The sequence below is a fragment of the Schistocerca piceifrons genome, chromosome X, assembly GCF_021461385.2.
Source record: "Schistocerca piceifrons isolate TAMUIC-IGC-003096 chromosome X, iqSchPice1.1, whole genome shotgun sequence".
NCBI classification, from domain to species: domain Eukaryota; kingdom Metazoa; phylum Arthropoda; class Insecta; order Orthoptera; family Acrididae; genus Schistocerca; species Schistocerca piceifrons.
The window spans coordinates 100,918,274-100,942,340 of record NC_060149.1 but is presented as its reverse complement, the minus strand read 5'-3'; the positions used below and the strand labels follow the sequence as shown (position 1 = coordinate 100,942,340).

Here is a 24,067-nt window from a genome sequence, read left to right as displayed (position 1 = left end):
AGTTTTTGGAGCAGAATGGGTGAGGTTCAGAGGGAGAGATGATGAAGAGTAGTGAATCTCGAAGCTCAGGAAAATGAACTGCTGAGTGAAAGAGGACTGTTAGAAGGAATCAGTTCATGTTGTAATGATTGAGTCCAGTTCATAAAAGTGTTCTCTATGACATATTATTGTTAATGCATGTCCTTCCTCTAGTCTCTGACTGTTTTCTTCCCCTTTACATGCATGGCAAATGTTTGGTTGAAAATGGTTACACTTACAAGACTTTAGTAAGACAAAGTACTGTGATATTTGACATCATAAATACTGGGTGTTTCAAAATGAATATACGGGTTTTAACGGTTTGTAGCATTTTTTATGTTCAACTTACAATCATAAATAATACATCAAATAAAAGTGTAACTCAAACAGTTTTGTTTCTATATACCTGTGTGCAAAGGAAAAAATGTGAAACAACAAAGAGTGAATGAAAAACGTGTTGCACGAGTGAGTGTCTTTCATGCTTAGTCCTAAGAAATCAGTTCGTAAGGGTAGTTGCGAAGTCTGTGTGGAGACCTTTAAGGAGACATTTACAACTATGGTCTTATCGTTTGCAGTTGTTACAAGCTCTAAAGTCTACAGAATATGGTTTATGTGTCAACTTTGCAAAACATATGTTGCTGCTTGATGATGAAGATTTCCTGTATTGTGTCGTCTTCAGTGATGAATCGATGTTTAACCTAAGCAGAAATTTGAAGACACATAATGTGTGCATCTGGGGGACAACAAATCCCCACGAGGTGGTACAGCTGCAACGAGACTCACCTAAAATCAGCGATTTTTGTGTGCCATATCCCGGCTGAAGGTTTATGGATCTTTCTTTTTCGGTGAAGCAGCTGTAACTGGTGTTTCTTATCTTTATGCACTACAACTATGCCTTTCTCCTCAATTGGAAGAAGCTGAACAACAGAACTTTATTTGGTAGCAATTTGGCGTGCCGGCTCACTGACATACCTAATACGCAATTGGTTAACCAACGTTGTATACGACCGCTGGACTGGCCGCAAGCTGCCATGTGACAGAGCTTGTTTTGCGTGACCTCCAGGTTCACACAGGATCTGACACCATGATATTTTTATCTCTGGGGCTTCATAATTGAACATGGTATATGCTTTTGCTGCCATCTGATCTACCAGACTTAAGAAATAGCATTTTTGCAAAAATTGCTCCATGCACATACACTGAGCAAAGTTTGGGAAGAATTTGCCTTTCGACTCTGTGTGACAAATGGTGCTCACACTGAAGACGTCTAAGAGAAACTGTAAGAGTTGCTCTTTTATGTGATGTATTATTTATAATTGTAAGTTTAATGTAATAAATACTAAAAACCCTTAAAACTCATATACATTTTGAAACAACCTGTATATCATAAGCTCTGGAAATTTTTGTGTGCCATCATTGAACTTATACATATTCAAAAATGCTTTCTAAGCATTTCTCTGAAATGTTCTGGAATTAGTTTGCAATATTTTTATTATTGTGATGATAACATATGACTATTTATGATACTTTCATTTGTCTAAATCACTTCAAACAAATCCTTGAATATTTGGTTCAATATGGCATTTACCGAGTCTAGTATTTTCAAAACATAACCTAAGTTTCTTCTTCAGTAATTTCATCTTACAGAGTCATCAGTTTGTTTAAATTGAAGAATAGCAATAATAAAATAAACCACATGGTAATACAATACAGGATATAAATATCAGTCAGTATATCTGTAAATCAATACTTACTGGATACATGTTAAGCAGCAGAGAGAGAGAGAGAGAGAGAGAGAGAGAGAGTGGTTTCCCTAAAGCACTTATGACAAATGCTCGAACAAGTTCTTTGAAAAGGACGTTTACAATTTCATACCATCCTCACCCAGTCCAAGTTTGTGCTCGCATTCTAAAGACCTTGTTGTTGATGAGACATTAAACCCTATCTTCATTCGATAACAACCTACTAACGCACAAAGGTTCTAGAAACATGTTGAAGAAACAAAAGAAATTGATGAATTGTTAATAATAATAATAATAAATCCTACAGGGCAGGATAAAGTTACAGATGCTTAGAATATTTTTATGAAAGAGAGTGAGGATCCTCATTAGTATGCAAGTTTATAGAACACTATTAATAGTTTTTTGGATTTGACAGTAATTTAAGGACGAGACAGTCCACAGATGAAATGTAGATGTGCAGTTGGAAGAGAACTATTGACAGGTGGCAATCAAGTATTTACATTTCATTGAAAACCCTCCATGCACTGTACTCAAGCAACTGAAAACATCTACCAGGTCATAGCAGATTTGGTAAAAAAAAAAAAAAAAAAAAAAAAAGGGTGGGGTAGGGGGGGCATGTATGCGGATGGGAGAGGGCAGCTATTAGTGTTAAATGTTCTATCCTGAAATATATAATGTAAGACTGTTGTACTTATAAATTTGTTTACAAACAAGGGAGTCTGTATACTAATACATCAAATTGAGGCCTGAAGAAATTTCTGTAAAACATCTGTTAGCTTTAATTTTTACATCACTGTTTGAACGCGTTTCACTCCCTGTGTATAGCCATTGAGTGCTTATTGATCGACACTCAGGATTTTTTACGGTGGGTGTTTTTTTATTTGTTGAGTCATGAAAGAAAAAGATACTATTGAACAGTAGTTGTTTAAAATATGTAGATGTTTACAGATGATGTATTTCAGGCTGTAACACCATATTAACAAATACTTCAGGATAGACCTATATTGCAGTCATGTCCCACTTTTGCCTGTTGTGGTACTCTTAACTTCTAGGCGTAGTATTGTACAAGGTATTGAATTTTGAAAGTGAGTGGTGCAGCTAAGATACAATGAAGTTCTTAGATGTAAATAAAATATTTGTTGCTATCTATGTGTTCTTTATCATATTGCTGTGTGTTCTTTATCATATTGCTGTGTGTCTGTGATTCCTAACTTTTCCCCCACTCATTTATTGTTGTAGGCCTCACCATTTTAAATATATGCAAAGACAAAAATACTTTAAATGAACTACAAATAAAATAAAAGCATCAGTGGAAGACATTCTTTTCAAGCAGCAGCTACTCACAAAAAAGTGTATAATAGCCCTTTCGCATTGTGTTCAGTGCAGGCTGGTTGCTAATAGTTATGTTCAAGAGTTGTTGAAAAATAAATTGTGGGTTTTTTTCCAGGTAAGTCGGCAACCTCTGACTAGCTCTGACGACGGTCAGTGGTCAGAAGGCCTTATCTCAGCAGCTCGACTGGTTGCTGCAGCCACACACAGTCTAGTAGAATCAGCCAACTCACTTGTTCAGGGTATGTCAAGTGAGGAGAAGCTTATATCGAGTGCTAAACAGGTGGCATCTTCAACAGCACAGCTACTTGTTGCATGCAAAGTGAAGGCTGATCCAGACAGTGAAAGCACAAAGCGACTGCAGGTAATTGGGCCATATATGTAACATTTACTTCTTTGTGAAAATCCATATACAAACTCTGAGTATTAATCTTATGTTCAAGTCAAATCATTATTATTATATTGATACAAGATGAGAAAAGTGGAATTCTTGTGTTTCAAATGACTATTGGTTGACATAATACTGACTATGTCCAAGAGGTTAACTTAGCTTCTTAGATGCTTGTAATTAACTGGTAAAAACATTGTGCAGTTGTTACAGTGACATGAAACAAGTATTATCTTAAATTTATGTAGTTGGACTCCTTCTGAGTCTCAGTTAATTTGTCACATTCATGACTAGGAGAGGTGAAGTCTTGTTTTCCTACGTTCCAGCTTCTGTACAGTTGGACTTCATAGTCTAAACTGTGGAATGTGAATATCTATTGTGGATGCTGAATGTTGTATTTAACATTTTTGAGATTTCAGCTAATTTTTGGGTATACATATGGATGAACCATTCTTAGAAGAAAGAAACTAACATTTTTGTTTAAATTTAGAAAAAAATTTTCAAAACAAGCTAACAGTGAAGTTATTTAAAAATCATACGTGATTCATTAGAAGAGGGGGGGGGGGGGGGTAGCAGGAGAATTATTGCTGTCGTTGCCATCTTCACATAGAGCATTGTCTTCATTTCCATCTAGTGAATTTGTGATACAACCTTTTTCGAAGGATTTTTCCACCAGTGGTAACTGAATGAAGTCCCATGCATATTTCACCCACTCACAGTTCTGGGACAGATTGGGCTGCTGGGTTTTTCCACTCGGTGTGAACGTGTGGTTTCCATCAGCCATACATTGTGTGTATCACTATTTAAGTGCAACCTAAAATGGCCGATATATACACACATCTAGTGGTTGCAGGATGGATGTTAGGCTTGCAGGAATAATGGCCAAGTGAGTTTTCCCTTTTTGTAACTTGTCTCTCACTTCTCTAGTTCTATGTCTGCGGAAACTGTCTAGGACCAACACCTTACGTAAATTCAGTAATGCACCAGGGTAATGTTGCCAAAATTTTGATAACCACAAGGTCATTGTCCGTCCATCCATCCATCCATTCAGGTTCGCTCTCAGCAATTGCCTTTTACGGACATTTTTGGAATAGTTTCCCTTTTAAATATCACATACGGTGATAGCTTTTGTCCATCGCCAGTTACACACATCTTCACTGTATGCCTTTGCTTTTAATTGCCACCAGTTCGTATCGTGATGCTGGAGTCCTCTTTCCTCTTCAAAGTGTTGTCAAGCAACATCTCAAAATAGACTGGCGTTTGATCTGTGTTACTAATTTGCGATAGTATATAGGAATGTTTGCAGTGCAAATTTATCATGTAGCGATGAAAATCCACTACTTTTTCCTCATAATTGCCTGGAAGCCATTGAGTGATTATAGTTTCCTCTGGAAGCCTAATCCATTTCGATTGAAAATTCTTGATAGCTAGCCTCTACTAGCTTTGAAACTGGTGATGCCTAGTTGTTTGGCCAATCCAGTGCTTTGAGTTGCCACATTTCACTAGTCACTGTACATCCATATTGTTGTTTCTCAACTTCATTATCACAAAGCTTTTTTTTTTTTTAATGGTCCAGATGCTTCGCTTTGTGGCCATGAAATGCCTGGCAATTTCTGTTTGTTTCTTGAAGCTGCATTTTGTTTTTTCGCCATTCATGAATACAATCCTTGCTAACATCAGAGTTTCTTCCCACTGCTCAGTTTCCAGTGTTCTCTGCTTCTTCAGCTATTTTCAGTTTTTCTTTAGCTGTGTGTGAATGATAATGAGAACTTCTAGCCATAATTAACAAGTGGTTAATACTTAACTTCTAATGTACTACTTACACGCCACAGACTGAGGCTGCAACAACACTGTAATATGACAGGAACTGGAGCATAATTACAATTAATATGACAGGAACTGGAGCATAATTACAATTAATATGTGCACCTCAGTTTTTCATCCTTAAATTCAGGAGAAAGTATATATGGATTATTTGTGTATATACAGTAATTCATGATTCATCTGACACCACCTATGAACGTTTGCTTCTGTAATATCTAATTGTCTTCCTGCTGCACAGTTGTTTGTGGTCTGTGTGTCATGAATAACCATTAACATAAAATTAGTTTTGTATTATCTGTGTGAACAAATTATTAACTATAAACCCCTAGTAGATCTACATTTCTCAACAGAGCCACAGCTGTGATTAACATCCGTTATTGATCATTACAATTTACTGTTCTTACATCATTAAGCAAATTGAATAACAACAGTATGTTATCCTCTCGGCCTCTTGGCACTGATTCGACAGAATCTGAATCACTTCAGGCTAACAGTGTTTTTTGTCATTTATTGCCATTTTGAAAATCGACAGTGCTGTCAAATAGTAGCTGCATTAGTGGTGGTGTTGGATTTTGAAAATCAACAGTGCTGTCAAATAGTAGCTGCATTAGTGGTGGTGTTGGAACCTCATGTTTCATTTATTATGACATATTTAGGGTATTCCGTGTGAACATATTTGTGTTAGAATAGTTTCTCTCCTATAGAAATTTATATTTTTAGTTCAGTTCAGACTATATTTAGATTCCGGTAAACAGCAGGTTAAACATGGTAGATGTTCATAAAATGCAATTTCGTGTGGTTGGCTGCACGATGAAATTTGCTGCCCACTCCCCACTACTTCCCTCATATTCAGCCATATTAGTGCCACCACACACTCTCACATCTTTTTGAAATCATCAAAGTATATCTGCATTTGATCTCAGCTATCAAAACTTCATCTGTGAACTTACATTAAGCTATTACACGATGTAAAAATGTTGACCTTAGCAACCAAAGCATTACTGCAAATGTAAGGTGACACTTCTTTTCTCTAATTAAAAATTTGGTAAAACCTCATCTTATGGTAATTAAGGTAATTGGATGGATGGATGGATGGATGGATGGATGGATGGATGTTCTGGCTAGGAAAAAGAGCATGTTGGTAAATAACTTTAGACTGCGTAGTAGCAACAGAGATATGAATTTTTTCCAGGAAAAGTTTTACATAGTTTAAACTTCTGCAGTGAAAAAGAGAATTGTTGCATAAGCTTAATGCATTGTCAAGTTACTTTCTCATTTAGCTTCCTCTTGTATGTAACTCCATTTGGAACTGCCAACTTCAAGTCATGAGTTCATATAAAGAAAATCATCTTACTTACATAGTCTGTTCAGTTCCTGGAGCAGACTGCTCAGAAGGATGTTGTCATTGGGAAAAACGAATCTGGCTTTCTACAAGTTGGAATGTGGAATGTTTGCTCACTTAATCTGTTAGGTAGATTACAGAATTTAAAAAGAGAAGTGGATGGGTCGAATGTGGACACAGTGGGACTAGTGAATTTCAATGCCAGGAAGAACAGGACTTCTTGTCAGGTGAGTACAGGGGTATTGATACAAAATCAAATAGGGTTAATGTAGGAAGGGGTATGTCTAATAATGAATAAAAATGTACTATGTACAGCATAGTGAATGCATTATGATAACCAAGATGGACACAAAGCCATTACTCACCACAGCAGTACAAATTTGTATGCTTACTAGAGCTGCAGATAATGAAGAGATCGAAAGACCATATGATGAGGTAAAAATAATTAAGTGAGACAAGAATTTAATTCTGATGGGAGACTAAAATTTGGTATGAAGAAAAAGAAGAGAAGGACAAACAGTAGAAAAAGCTTGGGTAAAGGATGAATGGGGAAACCACTTAGTAGAATATTTGCCCACAGCACAATTTATTCACTACTGACACTTGGTCATGAAAGAAGGTTCTATATGGAAGACACCTGGGGACACCAGAAGGTTTCGCTTGTATTATATAATGATAAGACAAAGATCACAAAACCAGATTTTAAACTGCAAAATTTTTTTGGGGGCAGTTGTGGACTTTGACCGTAATTCAGTGGTTGTGAACTACAGAATAAAACTGACATAATAACAGAGAGGTAGGAAATTAAGGAGATGGGACCTGAATGACTTGAAAGAACCACTGGTTATTGAGAGTTTTAAAGGGAATTAGGCAATGAGTGACTGAAACAAGGGAAAGGAAAACAGTAGAAGACAAATGAATAGCTTTGAGAGATGAAACGGTGAAGGTAGCAGAGGATTAAATAAGGGAAAGAGACAAGGCCCAGTAGAAATCCTTAGGTAACATTAGAGACATGGAATTTAATTGACAAAAGCAGAAAGTGTAAAAATGCAGCAGATTATGCAAGAAGGAATATAGACGTCTAAAACTGAGATTGATAAGAAGTGTAAAATGGCAAAGTGGGAGTGGCTAGTGGGCAAATGCAAAGCTGTAGAAGCATGCATGAGTATATGAAAGACAGATGATGCATATGGGAAAATTAAAGAAAACTATGATGAAAAGAGAATCAGCTGTATGAATGTCACGAGGTAAAACAGTACAAAGCAAAGAAGGGAAGAGTGGAAGTTGGAAGGACTCCATAGGAGGACTATGTAATGGTAATGATTTGAAGGCAGTATTATGAAAAAGGAATAGGAACTAGATGATTAAGTGAGAAGAATTTGACCTGAAAGACCCAAATTGAAACCAGGCACCTGGAGTAGATGACATTCCCTCAGAATTATTGAGATCCTTAGGAGAATGTATGACAGAACCATTATACCTGGCAACGGATGAAATACCCTCAGACTTGCAGAAGACTGTGATAATTCCAGTTCCAAACAAGGCAGGTGCCATCAAGTGTAAATATTACCCAATCATTAGTTTAATAAATAGTGGTTGAAAAATACAGATGTGAAGTTTATACATGAGAATGGAAAAACTGCTATAAGCCACCCCCTCCACCTCCCTTGGGAAAGACCAGTTTGGGTTCTGGAGAAATGTTTAGATAGAAGGAAACAATCCAGGATTGTAGAAAGTAATATAAACTTTTGAAATGTGGTGCTACAGATGATTGCTGAAGATTAAATGTGTTGTAACCGTGACTGGAACGGTCGCGGGGTTGCCGTGAACGAAAGTGCAGTGGGACCGAACGGGAGCGGCCCGCAAACAAACGAAACGGACAAACGGAAAAGGACAGACACAAACGACGACTGACAACTAAGCAAGACACTCAGAACAACACCACTCAAGAAGCAACGGGGTCACAAGTGAAAACCTCAAGAAATCAACAACGTCCACTCGTACACGGAAATAAGCAAAGTAAACATGCTGTCTGTAGGCGAGATATCGAGAGACTCACGCGAATATCAGACTGCCTCACTGAGTGAGGGTCAGGCGCTTAAATACATGATAGAGTACATTGCTATTGGCCACTGGGACCACGTGCTCCACCATGGGGCCCTCACACTTGTCCAGCCGATAGTGTAAACCTGCTGATTGCAGAGCGTGAAATAAGGCGCTGTGGTTTTGCAAATGTTCCTAGGGGGAATGCCCGGTGACCAAGATGTCATCCAGATAATTCACGCAGGTGGGGATAGGCTGCGTAAGCTGCTCTAGGAACCGCTGGAAAATGGCCGGCGCCGAAGAGACACCAAATGGAAGGTACTTGTACAATCCGAAAGGCGTATTGGTAACCAAGATGTTCTGGGAATTGGCATCCAAGGGTAACTGGTGGTATGCCTCAGCCAGGTCGATCTCTGGAAAGTACTCTCCCCTGGCAAGCTTGGCAAGAAGGTCTTCCTGTTGGGGAATGGGGTAAGTGTCTACGAGGGACTGAGCATTGACAGTAGTGCCGAAGTCGCCACACAGCTGAAGGGACCCATTGGGTTTCCGTATGACCACCAATGGTACCACCCAGGCACTGTATGTCACAGGTTCCAGAACACCAGCAGCCTGGAGCCAATCAAGTTCCTGCTTGACTGCCGGCTGTAAGCCACTGGAAGGGATCAGGCCCGGAAAAAGCGAGGCTGCACATCCGGCCGAAGTGTGATGTGCGCCTGAAAATCTGAAGCACATCCGAGATCAGTTGCAAATGGGGATGCAAAACCTGAGCACATATCATCCAAGTCCTGAAAAGGAACAGCCGTGGAAACGACCTTAACATAATCGGAAATTGAAAAGCCAAACAGTTGAAAGGCATCAAGGCCAAAAATATTTGAAGCCGATATATGGTCGACGACAAATAGAGTAAGGAGGTGGGGAACACATTTGTACGTCACCTGGACGACGAACTGCCCACGAAGGGGACTGGAACTGTCTCTGCAGGTGACCAAACGCCGAGAGGGAGGTGACAACTCTGGATAGCCCAGGCTGGTATATGTCGCCATATTAATCAGGGAGACGGTGGCCCCATTGTTGACCTGAAAATGGACATCCTCAGTGAAAAGGCGGAGCGTGAGGAAAAGCTTCAGCGCTGATGGTTCATCCAGTGGGACGACCATTTGCAGAGCATGTACAGTATCCTGAGGCCCAGGAGGGGCCAGACTGGAGTGAGGCGAGCAACTATGACAAACCGATTGGATGTGGCCCTCCTTGTCGCACAGCGGGCACGTTATCCAGCAGTGGGGACAATCAGCTTGAGAATGTGTGGTAAAGCACTGTGGGCAAGATGGAAGTGGGCCGCAGAACCGGCGACGAGGGGCAACCGGAGGTGCCAATGCCATAGACATGTCGAACAGGGGGAGTCCCGACGGTGCTGGCCTCTGTTGGCCGGGCCACATCGACATTGTGAGGGTGGAACCCGCCGAGACGCATCGATCACCCCACTTGCGGCCACACCATGAGACGCTCGTTAGTCGCCTGAGCAATTTCAAATGAGTGAGCAATGTGGAGAATCTCTTCCAAGGAGGGGTTATCGAGTTTCAATGCCGCATTGCATACCTCGAGATCGGGAGCCAGCTGAACCACCACATTCCGGATCAGGGAGTCCACATATGAAACCTTACTACACTGCTGATTGGTGCACATAAAAACGCATCAATGGCTGAGACCCTGCAAGTCCGTGACCCAGGAACGATGAGATTGACCAGGCTGTTTATGGTACTGGTGGAACTCCAGTCGAGAGGCGAGCGGAGAGGAAAGAACATGTTTGGGGAGGCCCAAGACAAGAACGACGACCACTGCAAGGAGTCATCCGTGACTTGAAAAGCCGTGAAATGTTGTTCCAGCCGATGTAAGCATGTTTCCCAGTCTTCTGTAGCATCATTAAAAGGGGGGAACGACGGCGGACATGGGAAAGCATCGGACACCTGAAGACTCGGAAGCTGTTGTGGTAGTGCGCCCTTTGCATCAACTTTGTTCATTAGCAACTGCATTGACTGCTGTAAGATGTCTAACTGGAGCTGCTGCTGCTGCTGCATGAGCTGCTGCTGTTGATCCAGAAGACAGACAAACTTCACCTCCATGCTAACAACTACAGCCATTTACCTCGTTGCCAAAATGTTGTAACCGCGACCGTTCCGGTCGCGGGGTTGCCATGAACAGAAGCGCGGCGGGACCGAACGGGAGCAGCCTGCAAACAGACAAAATGGATGTAGGGGAAAGGACGAACATGAACAGTGACTGACAACCGAGCAAGACACTCAGAACAGTAGTGGTAATCGAGGTCCATGTCGTGTGGCGCGAATTCAAAACCTGGCGCGGATTCGAAACCTGCGTTGGTCGGTACCAGAAAATGATACGTCCTGAGGCATTAAGAAATTGACGATTTGATAGTGGAGGGAAGTGTGCACGGTAAAAATTTTAGGAGGAGATCAAGGCTTAACTACAGTAAGAAGGTTCACATGTATTTAGGTTGCAGTAGTTGTTCAAAAATGAAGCAGCTTGTGCATGGTAGACTACCATGAAGAGGTGCAGCAAACCATTCTTCAGACTGAAAGATCACAATAGCAGCAACAGCCTGTTCATAAAAAAATGTACATTTTTACTGAAATGTACTTTCAGTAATCACTGATTTGTTTAGTAATTATGTATCTCAAACTAAGAGCTCATTTGGTTTGAATGTGAATAACATATTCAAAGCCAGTGTGCACAGATATGGTCATCTAAAGATTAATCAATTTTCTGACCCTTATTGGGATTATTCAAGCTTGTGAATCTCCCTCCCACATCTCCTCTTTGCTATTTCTCTGTTAATGTGAAGCATTGCACTGGCAGTATGTAAATTTCTCTAGAAATATCGAACAAATAGCACAATATAACCTCAGTTGGGAGGCTGTTATTTATTAGGTTTACACTTGTTCCCATCAACTGCGTTCCAGCACATGCAGTGAAAGAGTATATTGTGCACTGTATCTGTTAGTATGATCGTTATTTTATTTGTCGCCCAAATTTTTAACGCGTCCTTGTGGATTAATGTATTCATTGCTGGTTTAACTTGTGGAAAACTGGGAAATATATTCAAGAAGTGTCCTTTTACTTATAAATATCATGTCTCCGTAATATTCCAGACTCCTCACTTTATAATACTTCAATTGAAACTGAAAATATCTACAGCAGTACCAAATTGTTGCTACAGAAATTTCCTAAATTAACAATTTTCTTACTTTGTTAATACCACAATTAGAAATTTTTGTTACTATCTTTACATGATAATTCTTCGTAATACAATTTGTGACATTTATGCCTATCTTCTACTTCCACATAAGAGAAAAATATTTGTTAGCAATATTAAGGAGCTATTTGTCATAGTGTGTTATTGTGTGAGGGGTCTTCTGATCTTGAGCTGATGCGTTAGTCACATTTATTTTGGTTGTACATTTTCTGGTGAAGTGCTTAAACACAGCAGCAGTAAACTGCTTGTCTACTGCCAGAACCAGGGAGTTACCGTATTTACTCGAATCTAAGCCGCACTTTTTTTCCGATTTTTGTAATCCAAAAAACCGCCTGCGGCTTAGAATCGAGTGCAAAGCAAGCGAAGTTCATAAAAATGTTGGTAGGTGCCGCTACAACTATAACTTCTGCTGTCGAATATATGTAGCGCTACACAGGTATGCTGTGTAGGCACAAAGATAAATACTTTCGCCAAAACCTCTGCGTCAGTAAATAAATTAAAAGAAAGAAAGAAAGAAAGAAAGAAAGAAAGAAAAAAAAGAAAGGTGGAAGACGAGCTTTTTTTTTTTTCTCCGCCCTGAGTTTCGACCACTGCATTTTCATACATTATCCAACGAAATAAATACAAATTCCGTATTGTTCATCTTCGAATGTAGCAGAATTTCAATGTACTACAAAAATCCGACTGGCAAGACTGTTTAGGATGTTTTTCAATATGGCCAACTCTACATTCTGAATTTTTTCCTACCAGTGAGAAGAGATGGTTGCTAATAGGAACCTGATGAAATGTGAATCACATGCAGTATTCTCTTCACCATAAGAATAATCGAATATAAACATTTTGCCATGTATTCTTTCGCGTTTGCTGCTATCTCATTTAAATCCTGTCTGCCTAATAAACTACGAAACTAGAGTGAGACAACAGCAAACGCGGAAGAATATACGTATCGTGTCATGTTTATATTCGTATTATTCTTATGCCTAATGTGATACAGTCAGAAATGAAGCACGGCAACTGACTAGATTTTTAAATCTAAGATGACTCTAATTTCTGTGCAGAAATTGATGTACTAAACAAGCGGATGCAAAGATTTTCAAACAGAGAAAAATTTTCGGCGAACTCACGTTCAGAACATGTTCTATCATACGCAGTCTATTATTTGGTTCTTGTTGATCATTATCAAAGAAAGCAGCAGTGTAAGTAACAACAAATAGCAGTCTCTTACCATTGTTTCGCTAATGAGTTTTTGTTGTAAGCGGCGGTAGCGCGCACAAAAGCAAGCCGTGCCGCGAGCGGCGACAGACTGTAAACACGCACTATCAGAATGCGACAAACAATGCATGACACAGTACAGTAATGCATTTTCAGCTTAGGATGACGTGAACACCTATAACAAAGAAAACGGCACTTATCAGATCAAAGCAAAATAAGCAATCGATTCAAACCAGACAGAGCACGTGAAAAAGGAAGGGTACTCGTATAAATACGGCCGGAGCGCCTGACGCATAGCAATGGCTACCTGGTAAAGCTTAACTGCCAAGCTTAAGACTCGAACCAAACTACTGTCACTGTATCGTCATTCATTCGACGTAAATTGTGTCTCATATTACAATGGACCAACTTTTTATTTCGATTTGGAGGTGCGGCCTAAAACTTTTCTCTCCCCTTGAATTTCGAGTCGCAAATTTCAGGTGCGGCTTGGATTCGGGAAATTTTTTTTTCCTTTATTTCGAGTCTAATTTTTTAGGTGCGGCTTAGATTCGAGTGCGGCTTAGATTCGAGTAAATACGGTAGTTCACAGTAAAAAATAAAAAAAAATTAAAGAAAAGTCGCAACAAATATTTTCTTAATAAGATAAGAATTCTTGATTCTGTTGTCATTATAATATTTATTGGAAAACCACTGGTTTGTTGTTGTGATATAAGGAGCATCCTTTTATTTTTCAAATTGTTGTCCTGCATCCAGTTCCTATGAGCATTAAGCTGTTCGCATGTTTATCTGAAATCTGCTGGCAGAGGGTTCAGTGAACCACATTCAAGCTGTCACTCTACCATTTCTCTCTCGAATGACATGCAGGAAAAACAACCACTTGAATTTTTCTGTGGGAGCCCAGATTTCTCTTATTTTATTGTAATGATCATTTCTTCCTATGTAGGCGGGTGCCAAGAGAATGTTTTGACAATCGGAGGAGAAAAGTGGTGATAGAAATTTCATGAGAAGATCCTGTTGCAACGAAAAATGCCTTCGTTTTAATGATTGCCACTCCATTTCACATATCATATCAGTGGCACTATCTCCCCTATTTTGGGATAATACAAAACCAGCTGCCCTTCTTTGTACTTTTTCGATGTCATCTGTCAGTCCCACCTGATGCGGATCCCACACTGCACAGCAATACTCCGGAATAGGGTGAACAAACATGGTGTAAGCAGTCACTTTAGTAGACCTGTTGCACTTTCTAAGTGTTCTTGTTCTGCCAATGAATCGCAGTCTTTGGTTTGCTGTACCCACAACATTATCTATGTGATCGTTCCTATTTAGGTTATTTGTAATTTTAATTCCTAAGTATGTAGTTGAATTTACAGCCTTCAGATTTGTGCGACTTATCACGTAATCGTAATTTAGCCGATTTCATTTAGTTCTCATGTGAATAACTTCACACTTTTCTTTATTCAGGGTCAGTTGTCACTTTTTGCAGCATACAGATATCGTATCTAAATCATTTTGCAATTCTTTTTGGTTTTCTGATGACTTTCCAAGACGGTAAATGACAGCATCATCTGCAAACAATCTAAGACGGCTACTCAGATTGTATCCTACGTCATTAATATGGATCCGGAACAATAGAGGACCTATAACACTTCCTTGGATAACACCGGATATTACTTCTGTTTTACTCGATGACTTTCCATGTATTACTATGAACTGTGACCTTTATGACAGGAACTGAGGCGATATTCCATAGGCATGCAGTGTAGTTAGAAGACGCTTGTGAGGAATGGTTAGAAAGTCTTCTGGAAATCTAAAAATATGGAATCAATTTGACATCCTCTGTCGTTAGCACTCATTACTTCGTGAGTATAAAGAGCTAGTTGTGTTTCGCAAGAACGATATTTTCTGAATCCATGCTGACTGTGTGTCAATAAATTGTTTTCTTTGAGGTACTTCATAATGTTGGGATACAGTATATGTTCCAAAACCATACTGAAAATCGACTTGATATGGGCCTGTAATTAATCGGATTACTCCTACTTCTCTTTTTGGGTATTGGTGTGACTTGAGCAATTTTCCGGTCTTTAAGTATGGATCTTTCTGTGAGTGAGCATTTGTATATAATTGCTACATATGGAGCTATTGTATCAGCATAATCTGAGAGGAACCTGGCTGGTATACAATTGGGACTGGAGGCCTTGGCTTTATTAAGTGATTTAAGCTGCTTTGTTACACCAAGGATATCTACTTCTAGGTTTCTCATCTTGGCAGTTGTTCTTGATTGGAATTCAGGAATATTTAGTTTGTCTTCTTTGGTGAAGGAGTTTCGGAAAACGGTGTTTAAGAAATCTGCTTTAATGGCACTGTCATCAGTGACTTAATCATTGTTATAGTGCAGTAAAGGTATTGATTGCGTCTTGCCACTGGTGTGCTTTATACAACCAGAATCTCTCTGGTTTTTTTGCCAGATTTTTAGACAGAAGTTCGTTGTGGAAAATATTAAACGCATCTTGCATTGAAGTGCGCACTATATTTTGAACTTTTGCAAAACTTTGCCAGTCTTGGGGATTTTGCGTTCTTTTAAATTTTGCATGCTTTATGTGTTGCTTCTGCAACAGTGATCTGACCCATTTTGTGTACCATGGGGGATCAGTATCATCACTTGTTAATTTATGTGGTATATATCTTTGAAATCATTCCACAACATGATCAGATCAGAAGAAGTGAAGATTGTCTCTTAAAGAGGCGTTAAGATCATTTTTATCAGCTTTTTTAAATACATATTCTTTGCTCTTTTTTTTTTTTAGGTGCTATGGTATTCAGCCTAGCAGCAACTGCCTTGTAATTGCTAATTCCTGTATTCGTCACGATACTCACAAGGGAACCTCCCCATTGCACCCCCCTCAGATTTAGTTATAAGTTGGCACAGTGGATAGGCCTTGAAAAACTGAACACAGATCAGTCGAGAAAACAGGAAGTAGTCATGTGGAACTATGAAAAAAATTAGTAAAATATACAAACTGAGTAGTCCATGTGAAGATAGGCAACATCAAGGACAATGGGACTCGAGGAACGCCGTGGTCCCGTGGTTAGCGAGAGCAGCTACGGAACGAGAGGTCCTAGGTTCAAGGCTTCCCTCGAGTGAAAAGTTTAATTTTTTGTTTTCAGTTTATGTGGCAAACTCTTATGTTTTCATCACTTTTTTGGGAGTGATTATCACATCCACAAGAAAACCTAAATCGGGCAAGGTAGAAGAATCTTTTTACCCATTCGCTAAGTGTACAAGTTACGTGGGTCGACAACATATTCCTGCCATGTGACGCACATGCCGTCACCAGTGTCGTATAGAATATATCAGATGTGTTTTCCTGTGTAGGAATCGGTTGATCTATGACCTTGCGATCAAATGTTTCCGGTTCCCATTGGAGAGGCACGTCCTTCCGTTTACTAATCGCTTGGCATATTGAGTGTATTATTTTCACACCTGTCATCACCTGCTTCCTTTGGGATTCGAATTATCACATTCTTCTTAAGTCTGAAGGTATTTTGTCTGTCTCAAAACACAGACACTAAACTTATTACAGTGAACAGAGACGTCAATGAACGAACGGACAGATCGTAACTTTGCGAAAATAAAGAAAGTAAAATTTTCAGTCGAGGGAAGACTTGAACCAAGGACCACTCGTTCCGCAGCTACTCACTAACCACGGGACCACGGCGTCCCTGAGCTCACATTTTCCTTGATGTTGCCTATCTTGCGCATGGACTACTCAGTTCGTATATTTTACTAATTTTTTTCATAGTTCCACACAACTTCTTCCTGTTTTCTCGATTGATCTGTGTTCAGTGTTTCAAGGCCTATCCACTGTGCCAACTTATAACTAAATCTGAGGGGGGTGCGATGGGGAGGTTCCCTTGTCAGGTTCCCTTGTCAGTATTTGTCCTGCATTATCTGTTGCTAATAGGTCAAGTATACTTTCACAACCATTTACACTTCAAGTGGTCTCATGAACTAAGTGTTCAAAATAATTTTCTGAGAAAGCATTCAGTACAATTTTGGATGACGTTTTATGCCTGCCACTGACTTTAAATGTATAATTTTTCCAGCATATTGAGTGTATTATTTTCACACCTGTCATCACCTGCTTCCTTTGGGATTCGAATTATCACATTCTTCTTAAGTCTGAAGGTATTTTGTCTGTCTCATACATCTTGCTCACCAGATGGAAGAGTTTTCCTGTGGCTGTCTCTCCCAACACCATCAGATGTTTTAATGGAATGTTGTCTACTCCTGGGGCCTTGTTTTGTCGTGGGTCTTTCAGAGCTCCGTCAAATTTTTTGCGCAATATCATATCTCCCATTTCATCTTCATCCATGTCCACTTCCATTTCCGTAATATTGCCCTGAAGTACATTGCTCTTGTATAGGCCCTCTATATACTCCTTCAGTCTTTCCGCTTTCCCTTGTTTGCTTAGGACTGGTTTTCCATCTGAGCTCTTGATGTTCGTACATCTCCAAAATGTTTCTTTAATTTTTCTGCAGGCAGTATCTATATTACCCCTAATGATACATGCTTCTACATCATTACATTTGTCCTCTGGCCAGCCCTGCTTATCCGTTTTGCACATCCTGTCGATCTCATTTTTGAGACGTTCATAGTCCTTTTCGCTTGCTTCATTTACTGCATTTTTATATCTTCTCCTTTCATCAATTAAATGCAATATCTCTTCTGTTACTCAAGGGTTTCTACTAACCCTTGTCTTTTTACCTATTTGGTCCTCTGCTGCCTTCACTATTTCATCTCTCAAAGCTACCCATTCTTTTTCTACTGTGTTTCTTTCCCCTGTTCGTGTCAACTGTTCCCTAATGCTTTCCCTGAAACTCTCTGAAACCTCTGGTTCATTTAGCTTATCCAGGTCCCATATCCTTAAATTCCTACATTTTTGCAGTTTCTTCAGTTTTAATATACAGTTCATAACCAATAAATTGTGGTCAGAGTCCACATCTGCCCCTGGAAATGTCTTACAATTTAAAACCTGGTTCATAAATCTCTGTTACCATTACCGTATTTACTCGAATCTAAGCCGCACTTTTTTTCCGGTTTTTGTAATCCAAAAAACCGCCTGCGGCTTAGAATTGAGTGCAAAGTAAGGGGAAGTTCTGAAAAATGGTGGTAGGTGCCGCCATAACTAACCTCTGCCGTCGAATATACGTAGCGCTACACAGGCATGCTTTGCAGGCACGAAGATAAATACTGGCGCCAAAACCTCTGCGTCAGTAAATAAATTTAAAAAAAGGTGGACGACGAGCTTTTTTCTCCGCATCGAGTTTCGACTACTGCATTTTCATACATTATCCAACGAAGTAAATACAAATTCCGTATTGTTCATCTTCGAATGTAGCAGCATTTCAATGTACTACGATAATCCGACTGGAAAGACTGTTTGGGATGTTTGTGAATATGGCCAACTCTACATTCTGAATTTTTTCCTACCTGTGAGAAGAGACGGTTGTTAATAGGAACTTTTATGAACTGTGAATCACATGCAGTATTCTCTTCACCAAAAGAATAATACAAATATAAACATTTTGCCATGTATTCTTTCGTGTTTGCTGCTATTTCATTTAAATCCTGTCTGCCTAATAAACTACGAAACTAGTGTGAGACAACAGCAAACGCGGAAGAATATACATATCATGTCATGTTTATATTCATATTATTCTTATGCTTAATAGTGATACAGTCAGAAATGAAGCACGGCAAATGACTAAATTTTTAAATCTAAGGTGACTCTTATTTCTGTGCAGAATGTAATGTACAAAAGATTTTCAAATGGAGAAAAATTTTAGCTAAACTGTCATTCAGAACATCTATAATTCGCAGTCTATTATTTGGTTCTTGATCATTATCAAAGAAAGCAGCAGTGTAAGTAACCACAAATAGCAGTCTCTTGCCATTGTTTCGCTAATGAGACAATTCCTCTCTTTTTTTATTGTAAGCGGCGGCGCGCACAAAAGCAAGCCATGCCGCGAGCGGCGACAGTTCGTAACACAGTATCAGAATGCGACAGACAACGCATGACACAGTACAATAATGCATTTTCAGCTTAGAGTGACGTAAACACCTATAACAAAGAAAACGGCACTTATCAGATCAAAGAAAAATAAGCAATCTATTCAAACCCGACGAAGCACGTGAAAAAGGAAGGGTACCCGTATAAATACGGACGGAGCGCCTGACGCATAGCAATGGCTACCTGGTAAAGCTTAACTGGTAAGCTCAAGACTCGAACCAAACTACTGTACTGTATCGTCATTCATTCGACCTAAATTGTGTCTCATATTACAATGGACCAAATTTGTTTCGATTTGGAGGTGCGGCCTAAAACTTTACTCTCCCCTTGAATTTCGGGTCTCAAATTTCAGGTGCGGCTTAGATTCGGGAAAAGTTTTTTCCTTTATTTCGAGTCTCATTTTTCAGGTGCGGCTTAGATTAGAGTGCGGCTTAGATTCGAGTAAATACGGTATATAACCCATCTGAAACCTTCCAGTGCCTCCAGGCCTCTTCTACTATACAACCTTTTTTCATGATTTTTAAACCAAGTGTTAGCTGTATTTAACTTACGCTCTGTGCAAAATTGTACCACGCGACTTCCTCTTTCATTCCTTACCCCAGTCCATATTCACCTACTATTTTCCCTTCTCTTCCTTTTCCTACAATCAAATTCCATTCCCCCATGACTATTAAATTTTCATCTCCCTTAATCATTTGAATAATTTCTTTTATCGCATCATACATTTTTTCAATCTCTTCATCATCTGCGGAGCTAATTGGAATATAAACTTGTACTACAGTGGTAGGCATGGGCTTCATATCTATCTTGGCTACAATGAGGCATTCACTGTTCTATTTGTAGTAGCTTATCTGCGTTCCTATTTTTTTTTATCCATTATTAAACCTACTCCTGCATTATCGTTATTTGATTTTGTATTTATATCCCTGTATTCACCTGACCAGAAGTGTTGTTCCTCCTGCCACCGAACTTCACTAATTCCCACTGTATCTAAGGTTAACCCATCCATTTCCCTTTTCAAATATTCTACTCAGCCTGCTCGATTAAGGGATCTGACATTCCATGCTCCGATCCAGTTTTGTTTCTCCTGATAACGATGCCCTCCTGAGTAGTCCTCACCCAGAGATACAAATTGAGGACTATTTTGCCTCCGGAATATTTTACCAAAGAGGACACCATCATCATTTAACCATACCATAAAGCTGCATACCCTTGGGAAAAATTACGGCTGTAGTTTCCCCTTGCTTTCAGCTGTTCGTAGTTTCATATATTATTAGAAAAAGCGAACTGTTGTTGCTGTAATGAAAACTAACTTGGTCATGTGATTCTCTGTGCTGACATTCCAGTTCAGAATAGTGTGCTATGTTACCTGGCACTACAAGCATGGAAAGTGGTTTTGGAAAAGTCTTTGCAGGCAACTGGGATAACAAATTGTTAATGTCCTTAAATTTATTGGTTACAAGGAGGAGGCAAGAGCAAATTGATATTGTGAAAACCAGGAGCAGTGCCACAGTGCTGAGAGTAGTGCAATTTGACTACATATTGCATAAAAGCAAAAGAAGAGATATTCGTATTTATTATATTGATGATATGGACAAATGTCCTATTTGGCAGAAGTTTCTGCAACACTGTGAACAGTGCAGAGGAATCTCATCTCTCAGCCACACAGAATTGTACTCCAAGGCTGGAGAAGAGACGTCAATAAAATTATCTTATTTTTGGGATTAAAAGGTGCAAGAAGAAATGTTTGTGTGTAAACAAAGACATAGATGCAAATAAATTAAATCTTCATGAAAAATTATATTGTAGTAATTCAAATCACTAATCGTTTATTTAAATGATATGAGTTCATACACATCACACTACAAATAAATACTGGTCGAGATATTGTCTACAAGGGGTGTTCAGAAACTTGTGGGAATTTTCTTTTTTTGCAGATAGTTTTATTATTCATGCAGATAATTTTATTTATTCATGTACATTTAATGTCATCTAATATAAAGTAGCCCGCTTTAGATATTGTACACTTATGCCAGTGCTTCATCCAATCCTCATAGCTCTTTCTAGTATCTGCCATATTGCGGAGGTCTGATCAATAGTAGATGTTCACTTGTTGGAGAATGTTTCATATACTGTAGGTAATAGACAAATTCTCCTATAGTTTCAGCACATTATAGTATCACCTTTCTTTTGTGTTGGGATATGGCACTTATTTTCCAGTCTTCAGGGGTACTTTCTTCTATCAAATCTTAATTACAAACTCTTTTCTTGCATTTTTAATAATTTCTGCTATTATTAGATGCAATACTGGGGTCTTATTGTTCTTCAGCTTCTTGATATCTGCTTCCATTTCGTCAACAGTTGGTACTGGTTCCTCTTTTTCCAGTACTGGTTCCTCTTTTTCCAGTACTGGTTCCTCTTTTTCCAGTACTGGTTCCTCTTTTTCAGAGGTCCTTCTATTTGTAGAGGGTAAGATTCCGTGGTTCTCAGTGTACCATTATTCAACAGTTCATCAAAGTGTTGAGCCCGTTTTCTACATATTGCTTCATCACTACTCAAAATTGAACCATCTGTATTTCTATATAAATTAGTCCTTGGCTGGAAATCCTTCCAGCTTTTATTTATCGTCTGGTAAAAAGCTCTCACTTAATTCATCCCTCTAACCTGTTCCATTTCTTTGAGTTCTTTCCTTTCATGCTCTCTCTTTCTTTTCGTGCAGTCTCTTTTCCTCTCTTCTTGTTCTTCTATAATCTTTCACAGATCTTCAGGTATGGTTTACTTGTTGCATTCTCCTGTAGCCTTCATTTTTAATTCTTATTACTAGTGCCACTATTCATCAAAGCAGCCATTGTGTAAGGTCCAATCTACTCTTCCTAGACCTTTGTCAGCAGCTAGGGTCTTCCATATTTTCTCAATACTATCACTGTCAGAGAAGTGCACCAGGTCTTCCTTCAGTAAGTCGGAGAATCTTCAAGTAGACTCAGGCTCCTGGAGTTTATCAATATGAAATTTTCCTTGCCTTAGACATTCGACTCCTGATTGTTGCTATTACAAGTTAATGGTCAGAATCAACATTAGCAGCCCTATAATATCTAATATCCATTAAATTGGACAGAAGTCTTGCATTTACTGGCAAATGGTCAATCTGGTTAAAAGTATTTCCTCTGGAGGTTTCGACATTATTTTATGAATATCTTTGTGATTAAAAGTTGTGCTGCTCACTACCATATTTCTTGAAGAAGCACTTGTAAGAGTCTGATCCTATTATCAGTTGAGCTATCAAGTAGGCTGTATTTTCCAATAAAAGACTGATATTCATCTTCTTTTCCTACTTTAGCACCCATCTTTCCAAAAATTAGCGTACAGCCTCCTCTCAGACGTTCAGTGTATACAGTGTAACTCCACTTTCACGTCCCTGGCATAACATTTTCCCGCCGTTCACAACATTTTTTTATCACTGCCATCAAATTTTCTATGTCCACAATGTTCATTCACACCTGATTTTCTATCAACATATTTATAATTTTCCGGCAATTTACGCTTTATGAAAAAATGTTATTGGGGGGGGGGGGGGGGACCTGACATAAAATGATGTTGGGACGATGTTAGCCGTCAAGTAGTGTTTACAAACATTATGTGGTTAAGTTTATTGACACCAGGGTGCTCTACTTTGCAGATTTAAACTGGTAAATGTGTAAAAGTTGGGACAATTCGTTCCGTATCTCCTGCCGCTGCCAAACTATACCTGTGTGGTATTAGGTTTGTACGAATAAACATATGATGACCAATTGCAACCATTTCCAGACTGACTCTACAGCACATGCTCAGTTTTGTGATTGTTGTAATTGTCATCACAACTCTGTCGAACCATATTTAGTGTGTTTCATCTTTAGGCTCTTAGTAGCACTGGTTGACACCTTCATTAAGTTTACATTGCTCAGATGTTTGTGGTTTAAACACAATTCGAATTACATATATTCTCATGCTGAGGAAAACGTGTTTCAAGGATTTATTCTCATTCTTAAGTCCAATATGTATGTACGTATTTTTTGTGATGTTACACAAAAAACAATGTGAGCGATAGTTCGCGTGTGTGTGGTTTTCTACATAACTCAGGAAGCACAGTACCGGATAACCTACAAAAGGCGACTACAGTTCGAGAGATGCAGAACAACACACATGCAAACACCACACTAAATACTTATGTAAATTTTTGCACTTGATAATGAGAAAAAATTTTCGAAACACAATGTGCTAAACATGAAAAAATATGACTGATGCCATGTTTTATTATTTAAATAATGAATGACAGCAGCATGCATTCCAAAAAACATCGTAAATGACGTATGAAATTGTGTCAAACATTTCTGCTTCCCAGTTAGCAGTTCCCATTTTGATGCCTATTATGTGCACATACATGAAGTGCGGGGGGGGGGGGGGGGGATGCTATACATAACTTTTACAGCTTAAAATGTTATTTCTCACATTTTAAATTTTCCTGCATTTTACACCATTTTTTGAAGGCCCTTGAAAATTGTAAAAGCGGGGTTTCACTGTATTCAGGTAACTCATCGTAAAAAGCATCCCTCTGTTCTTCACTCTTCGCTTCACTTGGGGCATGAGGAAAGAATTTGGAACTGATACACATAACCTCATTATAGTCTTCAGATCAGCCTATGGCAGTATTGACAGATGGGAGCTCTATACAGTAATGGAAGAGTTAGATATTCCCAATAAATTAATTGCCTTAGTGAAAACTACTATGGTAGGCAGCTGGAATCAGATTAAAATACAGAATATGTTAGCAAGTGCTGTGATCGCATAAAA

The 24,067-nt window shown here is 39.0% G+C and overlaps 1 protein-coding gene across 2 annotated transcripts in view; it reads left to right on the top strand.

The window, feature by feature from the left end:
- Positions 1–24,067, top strand: part of LOC124722634 (talin-1) — a 284,201-nt gene that overhangs the window by 248,875 nt on the left and 11,259 nt on the right. For both annotated transcript variants that reach the window (XM_047247780.1, XM_047247781.1), the window contains exon 43: positions 3,208–3,453. In XM_047247780.1, coding sequence (XP_047103736.1) covers positions 3,208–3,453 — 246 coding nt within the window. The remainder of the gene's footprint in view (positions 1–3,207; positions 3,454–24,067) is intronic.